Source organism: Oncorhynchus mykiss, chromosome 17, assembly GCF_013265735.2.
Source record: "Oncorhynchus mykiss isolate Arlee chromosome 17, USDA_OmykA_1.1, whole genome shotgun sequence".
NCBI classification, from domain to species: Eukaryota; Metazoa; Chordata; class Actinopteri; order Salmoniformes; family Salmonidae; genus Oncorhynchus; species Oncorhynchus mykiss.
Genome location: NC_048581.1, coordinates 10,491,633 through 10,513,977, shown reverse-complemented (window position 1 = coordinate 10,513,977; position 22,345 = coordinate 10,491,633). Strand labels below are relative to the sequence as shown.

At 39.5% G+C, this 22,345-nt stretch overlaps 1 protein-coding gene across 3 annotated transcripts in view; it reads right to left on the bottom strand.

The window, feature by feature from the left end:
* LOC110517322 (adhesion G protein-coupled receptor E5-like) overlaps positions 1-22,345 on the bottom strand; it is a 44,375-nt gene that overhangs the window by 2,340 nt on the left and 19,690 nt on the right. For 2 of the 3 annotated variants that reach the window (XM_036948902.1, XM_036948901.1), the window contains exons 3-16: positions 22,009-22,134; positions 16,124-16,255; positions 9,067-9,110; positions 7,707-7,817; positions 7,425-7,578; positions 7,224-7,343; positions 6,808-7,022; positions 4,954-5,139; positions 4,166-4,360; positions 2,982-3,103; positions 2,067-2,162; positions 1,796-1,954; positions 304-475; positions 106-207 (exon numbers count right to left, since the gene is read on the bottom strand). In XM_036948902.1, coding sequence (XP_036804797.1) covers positions 106-207; positions 304-475; positions 1,796-1,954; positions 2,067-2,162; positions 2,982-3,103; positions 4,166-4,360; positions 4,954-5,139; positions 6,808-7,022; positions 7,224-7,343; positions 7,425-7,578; positions 7,707-7,817; positions 9,067-9,110; positions 16,124-16,255; positions 22,009-22,134 — 1,934 coding nt within the window. Of the gene's footprint in view, positions 1-105; positions 208-303; positions 476-1,795; positions 1,955-2,066; positions 2,163-2,981; positions 3,104-4,165; positions 4,361-4,953; positions 5,140-6,807; positions 7,023-7,223; positions 7,344-7,424; positions 7,579-7,706; positions 7,818-9,066; positions 9,111-16,123; positions 16,256-22,008; positions 22,135-22,345 lie in introns of those variants that run through there. The other variant, XM_036948903.1, reaches the window with a different exon arrangement.

The following is a 22,345-nucleotide window of genomic DNA, read 5'->3' as shown; positions in this document are numbered from 1 at the left end:
GTGTGTGTGTGTGTGTGTGTGTGTGTGTGTGTGTGTGTGGTGTGTGTGTGTGTGTGTGTGTGTGTGTGTGTGTGTGTGTGTGTGTCTGTGTGTGTGTGTGTGTACCTGGGATTGGCTGGAGGAAGGGTTGGTAGTGCTGACCTCTGAGTATCTCTTTTTCTGTGGTGTGCAGATACAGGACAGCAGCTTGCAATACTCCTCTCTAACCTGAGGAGGGCAGCAGAGCATAGTGTTACACACACACACACACACACACTACACACACACACACACACACACTACACACACACACACACACCATACCGTTTTGTTCAGTAGGCAGTGCATGATGAACAGCAGTGCTCCCTGTAGAGAGTTGAGGATAGTGAAGAGATATGTCATGACCACTGTCCCCTCCTCTTGGAACTGGAACACTCCAAATATCCACATAGTACCCAACACACACAGCTGGGCCACTGCTGTCACTGTGAACACCCTGGAGAGAGAGAGGGAGGAGAAGGGGAGGAGAGAGGAGGAGATGGGAGAGGGGAGAGGGAGGGATGGAGGAGGGGGAAGGAGGGAAGGAGGAGGAGGGAGGACGGGAAGGAGGAGGGATGGGGGTGAGGGTGGGTAGTGAGGGTGGAGGGAGGGAGGGAGGGAGGGAGGGAGGGAGGGAGGGAGGGAGGGAGGGAGGGAGGGAGGGAGGGAGGGAGGGAGGGGAGTTGAGGAGGAAGGGGAGTTGAGGAGGAAGGAGGGAATTGGGGGAAGGAAGGAAGGAGGAGGGAGGAAGGAGGGAGGGAGGTGGAAGGAGTGGGAGGAGGAGGGACGAGGGGAGTGGCGGAGAGGGAGGGAGGAGGAAGGAGGGGGAGGAAGAAGGAAGGAAGTAAGGAAGGAAGGAAGGAAGGAAGGAAGTAGGGAGGAGGAGGGAGGATGAAGGAGGGAGGGGAAGGATGAAAGAGGGGGAGGAGGAGGAGAGAGAGGTGGGGAGGAGGAGGAGGGGGAGGAAGAGAGTTTAAGTTAAAAAAATTATACTAAACACCGGTTCTGGCAACCCTTGTTATGCACCCCTCCTCATCATTATTCACACCTGCTCCCGATCGTTATGCACATCTTCTTCCCATCGTTATGCACACCTGCGCCTCATCGTTATGCACACCTGCACCTCATCGTTATGAACATCTGCTCCCTATCTTTATGCACACCTGCTCCCATCGTTATGCACACCTGCACATCATCGTTATGCACACCTGTTCCCCATTGTTGTTTACACTTGCTCCCCATCGTTATGCACACCTGCTCCCCATCGTTATGTACACCTGGACAGCATCATTACGCACACCTGCTCCCAATCGTTATGCACACCTCCTCCCCATTGTGATGCACTCCTGCACTTCATCGTTATGCACACCTGCACCTCATCGTTATGCACACCTCCTCCCATCATGATGCACACCTGCTCCCCATCGATATGCACACCTGGACTTCATCATTACCTTGATTACTTCCCCTTAATTTAGCCCTCAGTAGCCTGTCTTCTTCGGGCAGTATTGGTTCCATTCACGTTCAGTACGCTGCTCCTGTTGAGTTTATCTGCTTGTTCTCTCCTTCTGCACCTGCTCTCTCTCTCTCTCTCTCTCGGTCTCTCTCTCTCTGTCTCTCTCTCGGTCTCTCTCGGTCTCTCTCGGTCTCTCTCTCTCTCTCTCTCTCTCTCTCTCTCTCTCTCTCTCTCTCTCTCTCTCTCTCTCTCTCTCTCTCTCTCTCTCTCTCTCTCTCTCTCTCTCTCTCTCTCTCTCTCTCTCTCTCTCTCTCTCCTTACTTGATCTTGCGTAGGTTGGAGAGGTCAGGGTTGAGACTAGAGAACTTCTGGGCCAGCCTCCAGACAGTGATGATGAAGAAGAAAGCGTTGAGGATGATGATGGTGCACACTGGGCCAAAGAAACTCCAGATGAATCCTCTCTCCAGAGACAACCAACAGCTGACAGAGACACGTTACATTTGGGTTATATACATGTTAAATCTATGACATTGTCATTGTTATTTTATTGTGTAACTTTTTATTTTATTCACACACACACACACAGACTCACTGTTGTGTGGTACCGTATCCATCTGGGTAGGTGACAGCAGAGATGATGACTATAGCCAGTGGCAGTCCATATCCCACAGCATGCAGGTACAGAGGTCTACAGTCAGACGAAGAATCACAGAGATTCATTAAATACAGGTACAGAGGTCTACAGTAAGAACAATCACAGAGTTTCATACAATACAGGTACAGAGGTCTACAGTAAGACGAAGAATCACAGAGATTCATTAAATACAGGTACAGAGGTCTACAGTAAGACGAAGAATCACAGAGCTTTATAAAATACACGTACAGAGGTCTACAGTAAGACGAAGAATCACAGAGATTCATTAAATACAGGTACAGAGGTCTACAGTAAGACGAAGAATCACAGAGCTTTATAAAATACAGGTACAGAGGTTTACAGTAAGACGAAGAATCACAGAGCTTTATAAAATACAGGTACAGAGGTTTACAGTACGAAGAAGCACAGAGCTTTATAAAATACAGGTACAGAGGTTTACAATAAGACGAAGAATCACAGAGATTCATAAAATACAGGTACAGAGGTTTACGATAATAATAATATTAATAACAACAATTACAATAATAATAACAATAATAACCAAATTATTTGTAATAATAACAGCAATAATAAGAATAATATGACATAGACAAGCTCTTCATAAAATAGCAAAATAAAATAAATCAAAGTTGTAAGAAATATATATAATACAATAGAATATATAATATATAAGGAATAAGGAATATAAAACACATTTGCAATAAAATATATAAAATATACATTATACTGTATTTATATATATAAATATATGAATATAAGATGAATGTGTCATGAAAATATACACAAAAAATATACTCTAAATATATACTGATAAATACTCATTTATAACCACAGAGTAAATATATCCAATACCTTATGGTAGTGTTGAAGACCAGGACCACCATGCGATAGAGCTGAACTCCCTCTAACAACATCCAACTGAAGGATCCTAGGAAGAACAGGTGGAGGAGACCTGCTACAAACCCACATCCACCCTGAGAGAGGAGAGGAGAAGAGAAGAGAAGAGAAGAGGAGAGGAGAGGAGAGGAGAGGAAAGGAGAGGAGAGGAGAGGAGAGGAACAGAGGGTAAGAGGGAGGAGAGGAGTAGTGGGGAGAGGAGAAGATGAGGAGGAGGAGGAGGAGAGGGGTAAGGGGAGGAGCGGGGGACAGGGGGAGGAGAGGAGCAAGAGAGAAGGAAGGAGGAGAGGAGGAGATGGGAAGAGTGGTGGCTAAAGTTAACACTGGCTACATTTGTAGTGGTTGTAAAGAAAACTGAACCATGGATTCCAGATTCTCCTGGCCTGTAGACTTTCAGGGTGAGGAACCATCTAACGTTAAGTTAGAAATAACAGAACTCATCCTTTAAATGTGTTTGTCCACCTTGTTCTGTGTTTGTTACCCACCTTGTTCTTTGTTCGTTACCCACCTTGTTCTGTGTTCGTTACCCACCCTCTCCTTTGTTCGTTACCCACCTTGTTCTTTGTTCGTTACCCACCTTGTTCTGTGTTCGTTACCCACCCTCTCCTTTGTTCGTTACCCACCTTGTTCTGTGTTCGTTACCCACCTTGTTCTTTGTTCGTTCCCACCTTGTTCTGTGTTCGTTACCCACCTTGTTCTGTGTTTGTTACCCACCCTGTTCTGTGTTCGTTACCCACCCTGTTCTGTGTTCGTTACCCACCCTGTTCTGTGTTTGTTACCCACCCTGTTCTGTGTTTGTTACCCACCCTGTTCTGTGTTCGTTACCCACCCTGTTCTGTGTCCGTTACCCACCCTGTTCTGTGTTTGTTACCCACCCTGTTCTGTGTTTGTTACCCACCCTGTTCTTTGTTCGTTACCCACCTTGTTCTTTGTTCGTTACCCACCTTGTTCTGTGTTCGTTACCCACCCTGTTCTGTGTTCGTTACCCACCCTGTTCTGTGTTCGTTACCCACCTTGTTCTGTGTTCGTTACCCACGTTGTTCTGTGTCCGTTACCCACCTTATTCTTTGTGTGAGGTGCTTGTGTGGAAGACACACACATACATCTCCCACACACAGTCCCCACATCCCTACACACACCTTGCTCTGTGTGTGTGAGATACCGCTGAGGAAGACGAGGTCAGCGATGAAGAGGCAGACACAGAGGTGGAGGTGGATGGTGGTGCGTGTCCCCTGGATGGACCGACACAGCCAGAATGTCAGGATGCACAGCAACAGACACACCACAGACAACGACAGACCCAGCCACGTCAACAGACGCAGCTCAAAGGTGTTCTAGAGAGAGAGAGAGAGAGAGAGAGAGAAAGAGAGAGAGAGAGAGAGAGAGAGAGAGAGAGAGAGAGCGAGAGACACAGGGCGAGAGAGAGAGAGAGAGAGAGAGAGAGAGAGAGAGAGAAAGAGAGAGAGAGAGAGAGAGAGAGAGAGAGAGAGAGAGAGAGAGGGCGCGCGCGAGAGAGAGAGATAGAGCGAGAGACACAGGGCGAGAGAGAGAGAGAGGGAGGGAGGGAGGGAGGGAGGGAGGGAGGGAGGGAGGGAGGGAGGGAGGGAGGGAGGGAGGGAGGGAGGGAGGGAGTGTTCAGTGTTCCATCACAGCAGCAAGATGTGTGACCTGTTGCCACTATTTGCACATCGTTATAACACTGTATTTAGACATAATATGACATTTTTAACTTTTGTGTAACGTTTACTGTACATTTTGTATTGTTTATTTCACTTGTGTTTATTATCTATCCATGACAATAAAGCCTCAGTTGGATATCATGTGTCAACTTGCAACAACACAGCCTTTATCTCACACAGCCTTTATCTCAACCTAGGAGCATTACCTTGACATCACCCAGTGTGTGTGTGTGTGTGTGTGTGTGTACCTGTACAGGGTAGAGGGCCATGAGAACAGCAAAGCTGCTAAGGTGGGAACAGGAACACACGGTGTGTGTAGCGTTAGACGTGACTTTGGTACAGCCACTCCTTGACCACGCCCCTCCCTCTTCATGGACACGCCCCTCCGACCAGAACACACAGGTGTAGTTCATCTCCATTGACTCCGCCCTCACCTGGGGGTGGGAAAGAGAGAGAGAGCGAGAGAGAGAGAGACAAAAAGGAGAGAGAGAGACAAAAAGGAGAGAGAGAGAGAGAGAGAGAGAGAGAGAGAGAGAGAGACAAAAAGGAGAGAGAGAGACAAAAAGGAGAGAGAGAGAGAGAGAGAGAGAGAGAGAGAGAGAGAGAGAGACAAAAAGGAGAGAGAGAGAGAGAGAGAGAGAGAGAGAGAGAGACAAAAAGGAGAGAGAGAGAGGAGGATGAAGCATTGGCTAAGTAATTCTTACTGTTTCTTGATTCCAGAAGGCAGCAAGAGCAAAACAACATTTTTATCATGGTCCTCATCGTCTGTGAGCAGGTTTCCATCCAACCTTGTTAGGTGAGTAAAGTACATGTGGGATAAAATAATGTCATGACAGGCCTGATGGAAACAGAACATTCGTCTGTAAACTTTCCAACTGTCGACCAAAATAAATACGTGGAAACACTTTTATACACAAATATTGATATAATATCCATCAAATCAAAGTAAACTTGGAGTCACGCGATGGCATGTTGTGTGGTCCTTTGGGAGGAAACAAACACTGTGTTCTACAGTAAGAACCTCATACCAACGGTCAGGCTTGGTGGTGGTAGTTTGATGGTTTGGGGAGGCTTTGCTGCCTCAAGACCTGGACGACTTGCCTTATTAGAAGGAACCAGGAATTCTGTTCTGTATCAGAGAATTCTACAGGAGAATGTCAGGCCTTCCGTCTGTGAGCTGAACCATGAATTCTGTTCTGTATCAGATAATTCTACAGGAGAATGTCAGGCCTTCCGTCTGTGAGCTGAACCATGAATTCTGCTCTGTATCAGAGAATTCTACAGGAGAATGTCAGGCTTTCCGTCTGTGAGCTGAACCATGAATTCTGCTCTGTATCAGAGAATTCTACAGGAGAATGTCAGGCCTTCCGTCTGTGAGCTGAACCATGAATTCTGCTCTGTATCAGATAATTCTACAGGAGAGTGTCAGGCCTTCCGTCTGTGAGCTGAACCATGAATTCTGCTCTGTATCAGAGAATTCTACAGGAGAATGTCAGGCCTTCCGTCTGTGAGCTGAAGCTGAAGTACAGCTAGATCAATGATTCAAATCACACAATCAAGTCTACATGAAAATGGCTAAAAAGCAACAAATTTGAAGTTTTGGAATGGCCTAGTCAATGTCCAGTCCTAATCCCAATTGAGATGTTGTGGCAGGACTTGGAACGGGCAGTTCATGCTAGAAAACCCACAAATGTCACTGAATTAAAGCAGTTCTACATGCAAGAGTGGTCCAGAATTCCTCCACAGCGATGTGAGAGACAGATCAACAACTACAGGAAGTGTTTGGTTGCAGTCATTGCAGCTAATTGTGGCACAACCAGTTATTGAGTGTAAGGGTCAATTACTTTTTCACACTGGGGAATTGAGAGTTATCTAAAATTTGGCTTTGGTTGAAGATCTGATAACATTCAGTATCAAAAACACGCAAAAGTAGACTAAATTAGAAAGGGGGCCAATACTTTTTGCCATCCCTGTATAATCTAGCTCGTATTTGAAAATGTATATGAAACAAGTCCTAGCTGTAGATGTACGATTATAATATGCCATAATATTTACATACATCATATATTAACTTCAGGTATTATAGTATATTTAAATGATACCTGTAGATGTTTGAAGGTGAGGATGACAGGCTGGGTGAGGTGGTCTGTTGCTGGGTTACTGACAAAGGCTGTTACCACCTTGGAACTGATCTGGTAGTTAGGCTTTGATGCTGTGGCGGTTGCTGTGTCTGTGTCTGTGTCAGTGAGGTACTGGAAGGAGTTGTTGACAGATCTCTCCACTGTCTTGTAACACACCAACCCAGCCAGAGCGAAACCTGCGAAGCACAGAATGAAACAAGTTACCAGAATGTTTTGTAACTTTCCCAGAATCCCCAGGTTTTTCAGGTTGGAAGACTTCTGGAATAAGCAGGAAATCTGGAATCCATTTTTTTTAAGTTACTGGTACTAAAATATATAGTACTTAGTTATAGAGATGATGATGATGATGGTGGGGATGATGATGAAGAGTATCCTACCTGGGTATGTCCCGTTGCCGGTGGCTGTCTCCCAGCTGGTGTCCAGCCGAGCGTTGTCATTGGCCAGGCTGATTGGCCCAGTGGGCTGAGTCTGTCCCCTCCTCACAGCAAGCTCAGTCGCTGTGTACAAGGACAAGGATTAAGGCGAAGGAAGATGTGTGTGTGTGTGTGTGTGTGTGTTCAGGAGTGTGTGTGTGTTACCTGTGTGGTTTGTCTCCCTGGTGGTGTGGTTGTCTCTGAGCTGCGGCCCGATGAGCCTCATGGCGTCTTCCATGGTGCCTAGCAACCCACTCACCTCCCGGCTGTTATTTAGGATAACGTGAGACAAGAGGCCGTCCATCTCCGTGAAGACATGCTATGCACAGGAAGTAGAAACAGGCAGTGAGTGAACCGTGTGTGTGTGTTTGTATGTGTGCATGCTTGTGTGAGTCCTTGCATGTGTGTGTGTGTGTGTGTGTGTGTGTGTGTGTGTGTGTGTGTTACCTCCAGTAACACCTCTCCAGTCAGTCTCCCTCCGGCTGCATCCCCAGAGTTACTTAATGACAGACAGCTGTTCCTCATCAGAGACAGGAGACCAGCTAAACCTGGGACAGTCTGAGAGAGAGGAAGAGTTCATTAACTTCATGTGGGTAAAAACATTTATAGCAAGACTTATATTGTAGTCCCAGAAGAGAGCACTTAAATGTATTAATCAAAACACGTGTTTCTAAAGTGGTCTAAGAACGACAGACAGAGAGAGAGAGAGAAAATGAGAGACAAAGAGAGAGAGAGAAAATGAGAGACAAGGAGAGAGAGAGAAAATGAAAGAGCAAGAACGTAAAACAATGCAATAGTGAGTTGCAGTATTTGGAAATCATAGACCTATTGGATAATATACCTTCACATCTACTGGTCATTTTACTGACTGCTCACAGCCATATTCTATAAATGTTGTAGTTATTTTACTGACTGCTTAATGCCATATTCTATAAATGTTCTGGTTATTTTACTGACTGCTCACAGCCATATTCTATAAATGTTCTGGTTATTTTACTGACTGATTAATGCCATATTCTATAAATTTTCTGGTTATTTCACTGACTGCTTAATGCCATATTCTATAAATGTTCTAGTTATTTTACTGACTGCTTAATGCCATATTCTATAAATGTTCTGGTTATTTTACTGACTGATTAATGCCATATTCTATAAATGTTCTGGTTATTTTACTGACTGCTCACAGCCATATTCTATAAATGTTCTGGTTATTTCACTGACTGCTTAATGCCATATTCTATAAATGTTCTAGTTATTTTACTGACTGCTTAATGCCATATTCTATAAATGTTCTGGTTATTTTACTGACTGATTAATGCCATATTCTATAAATGTTCTGGTTATTTTACTGACTGCTCACAGCCATATTCTATAAATGTTCTGGTTATTTTACTGACTGATTAATGCCATATTCTATAAATGTTCTGGTTATTTCACTGACTGCTTACTGCCATGTTCTATAAATGTTCTGGTTATTTTACTGACTGATTAATGCCATATTCTATAAATGTTCTAGTTATTTTACTGACTGCTTAATGCCATATTCTATAAATGTTTATTCTATTCAAACATGGTTCAGCTACAGATCTAGAATGAGTATAACAGGCTTCCCTATTCAAATATGGTTCAGCTACAGATCTAGAATGAGTAGAACAGGCTTCCCTATTCAAATATGGTTCGGCTACAGATCTAGAATGAGTGGAACAGGCCTCCCCATTCAAGATAATGATGCCATAATGGAAATTCTATGACCAGCGGTTCAGCTGCTGTATAAGGACTCATCGGGTCCAGGTACTGTAAAACTCACCTGTCCAGGAGTCTCATTCGCTTTGAACTGGTCACAGGTCAGTACTAAAGGAAACACAAAACAAAACCATCACATTTGGTCCGACACAACACAACATGTACATTTTACAAAACACAACCATCACACCGGGATCGACACTACACAGCACAACACAACACAACACAACACAACACAACATTACACAGCACAACACAATCACACCTACACAACACAATCCCACCTGCACAACAACACAGCACCATCACACGTGCACAACAACACAACACACTACTTACTACACACCACTACACCACACACAACAACACAACACTTAGTGAGTTGTGAAATCTATTGTGAATGTTTTGTAATGTTTTTAAACTGCCATAAAACCTCTTGGGGCTAGGGGGCAGCATTTTCACTTTTTGATAAATAGCGTGCCCAATTTCAACTTCCTGCTACTCATGCCAAGAATATAAGATATGCATATTATTAGTAGATGTGGATAGAAAACACTCTGAAGTTTCTAAAACTGTTTGAATCATGTCTGTGAGTATACAGAACTTCTGTAGCCGGCAAAACCCCGAGGACAAACCATTCAGAATTATTATTTTTTGAGGTCACTGTCTGTTCAGTGAGTTCTCATTGGGAAACAATATTTCTTAGGCACTTGTTTGCAGTTCCTCTACCGCTTCCACTGGATGTCACCAGTCTTTGAAATTTGGTTGAGGTTATTCCTTTGTGAAATAAAGAAGTACGGCCATCTTGGATTAGGGTAACGTTATGTGTACTGTTTCAGAGTAGCGCAAGACTTGAAAAGTAGCGTTGGTTTGTGATCCTCCTGTATTGAAAACAGATAGCCCCGTCTTCAATTTGATCGATTATTAACGTTTAAAAATACCTCAAGTTGTATTACAAAAGTTGTTTGAAATGTTTTGGCAAAGTTTACAGGTAACTTTTGAGATATTTTGTGGTGATGTTGCGCAAAGTGGAAGCTGTTTTTTTTGGGGATCAAACGCGCCAAATAAATTGACATTTTGTAAATATATCGACGGAATTAATTGAACAAAAGGACCATTTGTGATGTTTATGGGACATATTGGAGTGCCAACAAAAGAAGCTCGTCAAAGATACAGCATGAATTATATTTTATTTCTGCGTTTTGTGTGGTGCCCGCAGGGTTGAAATATGCTATGCTCTCTTTGTTTACTGTTGTGCTATCATCAGATAATAGCTTCTTATGCTTTCGCCGAAAAGCCTTTTTGAAATCTGACATGTTGGCTGGATTCACAACGCCTGGGGCGGCAGGGTAGCCTAGTGGTGTTGGACTAGTAACCGGAAGGTTGCAAGTTCAAACCCCAGAGCTGACAAGGTACAAATCTGTCGTTCTGCCCCTGAACAGGCAGTTAACCGACTGTTCCTAGGCCTTCATTGAAAATAACTGACTTGCCTAGTTAAATAAAGGTAAATACACAGACGTGTGATTTAATGAAAGTTTGAATTTTATAGCATTTTTTTTTAATTTGGCGCTCTGCATTTTTCCTGCCAATTGGCCAGGTGGGGACATTTGCATCCCGCCTATCCCAGAGAGGTTATTAATGTTGCTGGACCCCTGGAAGACTAGCTGCTGCCTTGGCTGGAACTAATGGGGATCCTTAATAAATACAACTACAACACACCACAATACAACAACACTACACACCAACACAACAACACTACACACCAACACAACACAACACTACACACCAACACAACACCCCAATAGTAGATCAAAGTTGTTGCCATGGGTAACCATGTTTACCATCAGATACCAACTAACTAAGATATAAATGAAGACATGAGACAGAGAGGAAGTTGAGGTGGAGATTAAAACACCCAGAAACCCACAGCACACCAGTGCTGAAATGTTTCCATGGTAACCATCCTAGGACACATCCCAAATGACAACCTATTATAGAGTGCTCTATGTGCCCTGGTCTAATGTAGTGCACTATATAGGGAATAGGGCCCTAGTCTAATGTAGTATAGGGAATAGGGTGTCATTTGGGACATTATATTAGGAAGAGGAAGCTGCCAGTGGAACAGAGAGTCTCTGTAATAACACTACCTACAGAAACAGAAGGACAGACCTTACTGTAATATGCAGCCACCCATTACAAAATGTATCCACTCACTGTTGTAAATCACTTAATGAATCAAAGGATAGGCTAGATATGCATATGTTACATTATGTTAGTTCACATTATGTTATGTTAGATTATGTTATGTTATATTATGTTATGTTACATTATTTTATGTTATGTTATGTTATATTATGTTATGTTACATTATTTTATGTTATCTTTTGGCTTATTATGTTATATTATGTTATGTTACATTACGTTATGTTATGTTACATTATGTTATGTTAAATTGTTATATTACATTATGTTATGTTATGTTACATTATGTTATGTTATGTTACATTATGATATGTTACATTATGTTATGTTATGTTACATTATGTTATGTTACATTATGATATGTTACATTATGTTATGTTATGTTACATTATGTTATGTTACATTATGTTATGTTAGTTCACATTATGTTATGTTAGATTATGTTATGTTATATTATGTTATGTTACATTATTTTATGTTATGTTATGTTACATTATGATATGTTATGTTACATTATGTTATGTTAAATTGTTATATTACATTATGTTATGTTATGTTACATTATGATATGTTATGTTACATTATGATATGTTATGTTACATTATGATATGTTACATTATGTTATGTTACATTATGATATGTTATGTTACATTATGATATGTTATGTTACATTATGATATGTTACATTATGTTATGTTACATTATGATATGTTATGTTACATTATGATATGTTACATTATGATATGTTATGTTACATTATGTTATGTTACATTATGATATGTTATGTTACATTATGATATGTTACATTATGTTATGTTACATTATGATATGTTACATTATGATATGTTACATTATGATATGTTACATTATGTTATGTTATGTTACATTATGTTATGTTACATTATGATATGTTATGTTACATTATGATATGTTACATTATGATATGTTATGTTACATTATGTTATGTTACATTATGATATGTTATGTTACATTATGATATGTTACATTATGATATGTTACATTATGTTATGTTACATTATGATATGTTACATTATGTTATGTTACATTATGATATGTTACATTATGATATGTTACATTATGATATGTTACATTATGTTATGTTACATTATGTTATGTTACATTATGATATGTTACATTATGTTATGTTACATTATGTTATGTTATGTTACATTATGTTATGTTACATTATGTTATGTTACATTATGATATGTTACATTATGTTATGTTATGTTACATTATGATATGTTACATTATGTTATGTTATGTTACATTATGTTATGTTACATTATGTTATGTTACATTATGATATGTTACATTATGTTATGTTACATTATGATATGTTACATTATGTTATGTTATGTTACATTATGATATGTTACATTATGTTATGTTACATTATGTTATGTTACATTATGATATGTTACATTATGTTATGTTATGTTACATTATGATATGTTACATTATGTTATGTTACATTATGTTATGATATGTTATGTTACATTATGATAAGTTACATTATGTTATGTTATGTTACATTATGTTATGTTACATTATGTTATGTTACATTATGTTATGTTACATTATGATATGTTACATTATGTTATGTTATGTTACATTATGATATGTTACATTATGTTATGTTACATTATGTTATGTTATGTTACATTATGTTATGTTACATTATGTTATGTTACATTATGATATGTTACATTATGTTATGTTATGTTACATTATGATATGTTACATTATGATATGTTACATTATGATATGTTACATTATGATATGTTACATTATGTTATGTTACATTATGTTATGTTACATTATGTTATGTTACATTATGATATGTTACATTATGTTATGTTACATTATGATATGTTACATTATGATATGTTACATTATGTTATGTTACATTATGTTATGTTATGTTACATTATGTTATGTTACATTATGTTATGTTACATTATGATATGTTACATTATGTTATGTTATGTTACATTATGATATGTTACATTATGTTATGTTACATTATGTTATGTTACATTATGATATGTTACATTATGATATGTTACATTATGTTATGTTACATTATGTTATGTTACATTATGTTATGTTACATTATGATATGTTACATTATGTTATGTTACATTATGATATGTTACATTATGATATGTTACATTATGTTATGTTACATTATGTTATGTTATGTTACATTATGTTATGTTACATTATGTTATGTTACATTATGATATGTTACATTATGTTATGTTATGTTACATTATGATATGTTACATTATGATATGTTACATTATGATATGTTACATTATGTTATGTTATGTTACATTATGATATGTTACATTATGTTATGTTACATTATGATATGTTACATTATGTTATGTTACATTATGATATGTTACATTATGATATGTTACATTATGTTATGTTACATTATGATATGTTACATTATGTTATGTTATGTTACATTATGATATGTTACATTATGTTATGTTACATTATGATATGTTACATTATGATATGTTACATTATGTTATGTTACATTATGATATGTTACATTATGTTATGTTATGTTACATTATGATATGTTACATTATGATATGTTACATTATGTTATGTTATGTTACATTATGATATGTTACATTATGTTATGTTACATTATGTTATGTTACATTATGATATGTTACATTATGATATGTTACATTATGTTATGTTACATTATGATATGTTACATTATGTTATGTTACATTATGTTATGTTACATTATGATATGTTACATTATGTTATGTTATGTTACATTATGATATGTTACATTATGATATGTTACATTATGTTATGTTACATTATGATATGTTACATTATGTTATGTTACATTATGTTATGTTACATTATGATATGTTACATTATGTTATGTTATGTTACATTATGATATGTTACATTATGATATGTTACATTATGTTATGTTACATTATGATATGTTACATTATGATATGTTACATTATGTTATGATATGTTACATTATGTTATGTTACATTATGTTATGTTATGTTACATTATGATATGTTACATTATGATATGTTACATTATGTTATGTTATGTTACATTATGTTATGTTACATTATGTTATGATATGTTACATTATGATATGTTACATTATGTTATGATATGTTACATTATGTTATGATATGTTACATTATGTTATGTTATGTTACATTATGATATGTTACATTATGTTATGTTACATTATGTTATGTTACATTATGTTATGTTACATTATGTTATGATATGTTACATTATGTTATGATATGTTACATTATGTTATGTTATGTTACATTATGATATGTTACATTATGATATGTTACATTATGTTATGTTACATTATGTTATGTTACATTATGTTATGTTATGTTACATTATGTTATGTTATGTTACATTATGATATGTTACATTATGATATGTTCTAATGTGTTATGTTGTATTGTGTTATGTTATATTATGTTATGTTATTTTGTGTTATATTATTTGAAGTTATATTTTGTTACTCTACACTATTTATACAATAGTATGTGAATACCCCTTCAAATGAATAGATTTGGCTATTTCAACCACACCCATTGCTGACAGGTGTATAAAATCAAGCACACAGCCATGCAATCTCCATAGACAAATACTGGCAGTAGAATGGTCTTACTGAAGAGCTCAGTGACTTTCAACGTGAAACCGTTATAGGATGCCACCTTTCCAACAAGTCAGTTTGTAAAATGTCTGCCATTCTAGAGCTGCCCTGGTCAACTGTAAGTGATACTATTGTGAAGGGGAAACATCTAGAAGCAACAACAATTACGTCGCGAAGTGGTAGGCCACACAAACTCACAGAATGGGACTGTCGAGTGCTGAAGTGCATAGAGCGTAAAAGTTGTCTGTTCTCAGTTGCAGGGCTCACTACGAGTTAAAAACGGCCTCTTGGAGCAACGTCCGCACAAGAACTGTTCATCTGGAACTTCATGGAATGGGTTTCCATGGCCGAGCAGCCGCACACAAGACTAAGATCACCATGTGCAATGCCAAGCGTCGGCTGGTGCGGTGTAATGCTCACCGTGATTGGAGCAGTGGAAACACGTTCTCTGGAGTGATGAATCATGCTTCACCATCTGGCAGTCCGACGGACTAATCTGTGTTTGGCAGATGACTGCTACATGCCAGAATGCATAGTGCAAAGTGTAAGGTTTGGTTGAGGAGGACTAATGATCTGGAGCTGTTTTTCGTGGTTCACGATAGGCCCCTTAGTTCCAGTGAAGGGAAAGCTGAAAGCTACAGCATATAATTACATTCTAGACAATTCTGTGCTTCAATTCTCAATTCTGTGCATTTCCTGTTACAGCAAAGCGAGGTCCATACAGAAATGGTTTGTCGAGATCGGTGTGGAAGAACTTGACTGGCCTGCGCAGAGGCCTCAACCCTATCATACACCTTTGGAATAAATTTGAATGCTGACTGTGAGCCAGGCCTAATCGCCCAACATCAGTGCCCGACCTCACTAATGCTCTTGTGGCTGAATGTTAGCAAGTCCCCACAGCAATGTTTCAACATCTAGTGAACAGCCTTCCCAGAAGAGTGGAGGCTGTTATAGCAGCAAAGGAGGGGAACAACTCCATATTAATGCCCATGAATTGGAAAGAGATGTTCGACGAGAAGGCGTCCACATACTTTTGGTCATGTAGATGTTGTTAAGTTATGTTAGATATAGCGGTAATTTAGGACTGTTAAAATCGGAGCCTAGTTATATTTCCAATCCAGGCCTTCCTCTTCTAAGAGACAAAGTTATCGTATTGTAATGTATGATGTCGTGGGAAGCAACGCGTCATAGTAGCAGATTCTACAATCACCTGAGCACTGAGCCTGTTTGTTGTCGTAGTTACTGTATCCAGGGTGACAGAGGCAACTGTAGCTTCCTTTCTGGTTCTGGCAGTCCCCGCCCACTCCACAGATACCAGCGGTCTCATTACACTCATCTATGTCTGAGGGAGAAAGAGATAAAAAGAGAGATGAGTGTAGGGTGGGGGATAATGATGATTTTTTAATGATTTTTTACATTTGATTTCATATATATTTAATTAGGTAAGCCAGTTGAGAACATGTTCTAATTTACAACTGTGACCTGGCCAATATAAAGTAAAGCAGTGTGACACAGACAACAACACAGAGTTACACATGGAATAAACAAACGTACAGTCAATAACGCAACAGAAAAAGTCTATATACAGTGTGTGCAAATGGCGTGAGGAGGTAAGGCAATAAATAGGCCATAGTAGCAAAGTAATTACAATTTAGCAAATTAATACTGGAGTGATAGATGAGCAGATGATGATGTGCAAGTAGAAATACTGGTGTGCAAAAGAGCAAAAAAGTCAATTTAAACAATATGGGGATGAGTTAGGTAGATTGGATGGGCTATTTACAGATGGGCTGTGTACAGCTGCAGCGATCGGTAAGCAGCTCAGATAGCTGATATTAAGGAGGAAGAGGAAAAATAGGAGGATAATAATGGTAAGAGACAGAGAGAATGAGAGAGAAATAGAGGGAGAGAAAAAGAAAGTGAGAGAAAGAGAAAGAGAGAGAGCGAGATTATCTAGAGGGAGTAAGCCATTCAGACAGTCTCAGATCTGCTGCATGCAAGTCAGTGTGGGGGTCACAGTTCAATCAGGTTTAAACATCTATCCAGACATAATGTTGCTGCTATATCCTGTGACGGGGTTAAACATCTATCCAGACATAATGTTGCTGCTATATCCTGTGACGGAGTTAAACATCTATCCAGACATAATGTTGCTGCTATATCCTGTGACGAGGTTAACTGATGGGTTAAACATCTATCCAGACATAATATTGCTGCTATATCCTGTGTCAGGGTTAAACATCTATCCAGACATAATATTGCTGCTATATCCTGTGACGAGGTTAACTGATGGGTTAAACATCTATCCAGACATAATATTGCTGCTATATCCTGTGACGAGGTTAACTGATGGGTTAAACATCTATCCAGACATAATATTGCTGCTATATCCTGTGATGGGGTTAAACATCTATCCTGACATAATGTTGCTGCTATATCCTGTGACGGAGTTAAACATCTATCCAGACATAATGTTGCTGCTATATCCTGTGACGGGGTTAAACATCTATCCAGACATAATGTTGCTGCTATATCCTGTGACGAGGTTAACTGATGGGTTAAACATCTATCCAGACATAATATTGCTGCTATATCCTGTGTCGGGGTTAACTGATGTGTTAAACATCTATCCAGACATAATATTGCTGCTATATCCTGTGACGGGGTTAAACATCTATCCAGACATAATATTGCTGCTATATCCTGTGTCAGGGTTAAACATCTATCCAGACATAATATTGCTGCTATATCCTGTGACGGGGTTAAACATCTATCCAGACATAATATTGCTGCTATATCCTGTGACGAGGTTAAACATCTATCCAGACATAATATTGCTGCTATATCCTGTGACGGGGTTAACTGACAGGGTTAAACATCTATCCAGACATAATATTGCTGCTATATCCTGTCACGGGGTTAAACATCTATCCAGACATAATGTTGCTGCTATATCCTGTGACGGGGTTAACTGATGTGTTAAACATCTATCCAGACATAATATTGCTGCTATATCCTGTGACGGGGTTAAACATCTATCCAGACATAATATTGCTGCTATATCCTGTGTCAGGGTTAAACATCTATCCAGACATAATATTGCTGCTATATCCTGTGACGGGGTTAACTGATGGGTTAAACATCTATCCAGACATAATGTTGCTGCTATGTCCTGTGACGGGGTTAACTGATGGGTTAAACATCTATCCAGACATAATATTGCTGCTATATCCTGTGACGCGGTTAAACATCTATCCAGACATAATATTGCTGCTATATCCTGTGACGGGGTTAAACATCTATCCAGACATAATATTGCTGCTATATCCTGTGACGGGGTTAACTGATGTGTTAAACATCTATCCAGACATCATATTGCTGCTATATCCTGTGTCAGGGTTAAACATCTATCCAGACATAATATTGCTGCTATATCCTGTGACGGGGTTAACTGATGGGTTAAACATCTATCCAGACATAATATTGCTGCTAAATCCTGTGACGGGGTTAACTGATGGGTTAAACATCTATCCAGACATAATGTTGCTGCTATATCCTGTGACGGGGTTAACTGATGGGTTAAACATCTATCCAGACATAATATTGCTGCTATATCCTGTGACGGGGTTAAACATCTATCCAGACATAATATTGCTGCTATATCCTGTGACGGGGTTAACTGATGGGTTAAACATCTATCCAGACATAATATTGCTGCTATATCCTGTGTCAGGGTTAAACATCTATCCAGACATAATATTGCTGCTATATCCTGTGACGGGGTTAACTGATGGGTTAAACATCTATCCAGACATAATATTGCTGCTATATCCTGTGACGGGGTTAACTGATGGGTTAAACATCTATCCAGACATAATATTGCTGCTATATCCTGTGACGGGGTTAAACATCTATCCAGACATCATATTGCTGCTATATCCTGTGACGGGGTTAACTGATGGGTTAAACATCTATCCAGACATAATATTGCTGCTATATCCTGTGACGGGGTTAACTGATGGGTTAAACATCTATCCAGACATAATATTGCTGCTATATCCTGTGACGGGGTTAAACATCTATCCAGACATCATATTGCTGCTATATCCTGTGACGGGGTTAACTGATGGGTTAAACATCTATCCAGACATAATATTGCTGCTATATCCTGTGACGGGGTTAAACATCTATCCAGACATCATATTGCTGCTATATCCTGTGACGGGGTTAAACATCTATCCAGACATATTATTGCTGCTATATCCTGTGACGGGGTTAAACATCTATCCAGACATATTATTGCTGCTATATCCTGTGACGGGGTTAAACATCTATCCAGACATAATATTGCTGCTATATCCTGTGACGGGGTTAAACATCTATCCAGACATAATATTGCTGCTATATCCTGTGACGGGGTTAAACATCTATCCAGACATAATATTGCTGCTATATCCTGTGACGGGGTTAAACATCTATCCAGACATAATATTGCTGCTATATCCTGTGTCAGGGTTAAACATCTATCCAGACATAATATTGCTGCTATATCCTGTGACGGGGTTAAACATCTATCCAGACATAATATTGCTGCTATATCCTGTGTCAGGGTTAAACATCTATCCAGACATAATATTGCTGCTATGTCCTGTGACGGGGCTATGTCCTGTGTCGGACTGGCTCAGGGAAGAGGACGCCCCTGCCTTGCATAGTCCCGTGGGACATCTTAATTGGGCATGGGACACAAGCTAAGGCTTGATCACCCTTTAGCTGGCCACCTTTGATGAGAGTGTTTAGTGATTAAAGGCCGAAACACCCACTGATTCGAAGGCACACTACTGAGGATGTGTCCCAAAATTGACATCTTAACCCAGTCTAAGAAATAAACCTCCCATGCCACTCTGTCAACATCACGGCAAATCTCATGCGAGTGCATTCCATCTATTGGCACAATGGACAGTTTTTTAACATCTCGTCCCGTGTTTTATGATTCTGTGACGGGGTTAAACATCTATCCTGACATAATATTGCTGCTATATCCTGTGACGGGGTTAACTGATGGGTTAAACATCTATCCTGACATAATATTGCTGCTATATCCTGTGTCGGGGTTAACTGATGGGTTAAACATCTATCCAGACATAATGTTGCTGCTATATCCTGTGACGGGGTTAACTGATGGGTTAAACATCTATCCAGACATAATGTTGCTGCTATATCCTGTGACGGGGTTAAACATCTATCCAGACATAATGTTGCTGCTATATCCTGTGACGAGGTTAACTGATGGGTTAAACATCTATCCAGACATAATGTTGCTGCTATATCCTGTGACGGGGTTAAACATCTATCCAGACATAATATTGCTGCTATATCCTGTGACGGGGTTAACTGATGGGTTAAACATCTATCCTGACATAATATTGCTGCTATATCCTGTGACGGGGTTAAACATCTATCCAGACATAATATTGCTGCTATATCCTGTGACGGGTTAAACATCTATCCAGACATAATATTGCTGCTATATCCTGTGACGAGGTTAACTGATGGGTTAAACATCGATCCAGACATAATATTGCTGCTATATCCTGTGTCAGGGTTAAACATCTATCCAGACATAATGTTGCTGCTATATCCTGTGACGAGGTTAACTGATGGGTTAAACATCTATCCAGACATAATGTTGCTGCTATATCCTGTGACGAGGTTAACTGATGTGTTAAACATCTATCCAGACATAATATTGCTGCTATATCCTGTGTCAGGGTTAAACATCTATCCAGACATAATGTTGCTGCTATATCCTGTGACGAGGTTAACTGATGTGTTAAACATCTATCCAGACATAATATTGCTGCTATATCCTGTGACGGGGTTAACTGATGGGTTAAACATCTATCCAGACATAATGTTGCTGCTATATCCTGTGTCAGGGTTAAACATCTATCCAGACATAATATTGCTGCTATATCCTGTGACGGGGTTAAACATCTATCCAGACATAATATTGCTGCTATATCCTGTGACGGGGTTAAACATCTATCCAGACATAATATTGCTGCTATGTCCTGTGTCAGGGTTAAACATCTATCCAGACATAATATTGCTGCTATATCCTGTGTCAGGTTTAAACATCTATCCAGACATAATATTGCTGCTATATCCTGTGACGGGGTTAAACATCTATCCAGACATAATATTGCTGCTATATCCTGTGTCAGGGTTAAACATCTATCCAGACATAATATTGCTGCTATATCCTGTGTCAGGGTTAAACATCTATCCAGACATAATGTTGCTGCTATATCCTGTGACGAGGTTAACTGATGGGTTAAACATCTATCCAGACATAATGTTGCTGCTATATCCTGTGACGGGGTTAAACATCTATCCAGACATAATATTGCTGCTATATCCTGTGTCAGGGTTAAACATCTATCCAGACATAATATTGCTGCTATATCCTGTGTCAGGGTTAAACATCTATCCAGACATAATGTTGCTGCTATATCCTGTGACGGGGTTAACTGATGGGTTAAACATCTATCCAGACATAATGTTGCTGCTATATCCTGTGACGGGGTTAAACATCTATCCAGACATAATATTGCTGCTATATCCTGTGACAGGGTTAACTGATGGGTTAAACATCTATCCAGACATAATATTGCTGCTATATCCTGTGTCAGGGTTAAACATCTATCCAGACATAATGTTGCTGCTATATCCTGTGACGGGGTTAACTGATGGGTTAAACATGTTTTCCAGGCGTTGTGAGATCTGACAGGTGTCTTCAAAGAGTGAGGGTCACGGGGTCGAAGGTCAGACGTTAGATTTCATAGGTAAGAGGTCAGAGCTAGCATGGCCTCGGCCACCTCACCTGTGCAGGGGGCAGTGTTGTTGCCGTGGTTACTGAGCCCTGACGGACAGGTGCAGGTGTATTGGCCAGGTGTGTTTGTGCACCTGCCCAGAGCGCCACACACCGGGGGAACCCACACACACTCATCCTCATCTGCAGTGGACACACACACACACACACACACACACACACACACACACACACACACATTGATGCTCTCTTTTTGGACTCACCTGCACAGTGTCCATTGTAAGTAACTCTGAACCCAGGCTGACACTGGCAGTTGTAGCTCCCGATGGTGTTTATGCAAATGGTGTTGCTGCCACAAACCGGTGGGTTCTCCAGGCACTCATTGAGGTCTGAAGAGAGAAGGAAATATGTGTTCAAAAAATGTGTTTTGCAACAAAAACACTTTTCTATTGGACAACTTCCTGAACAGAGGAAATAAGGAGATAGGAGCCAAAGCAATGTTTAATTCCCTTGACATGTAGCATTCACACACACACACGCACACACACACACGCACACGCACGCACGCACACGCACACGCACACACACACACACACACAC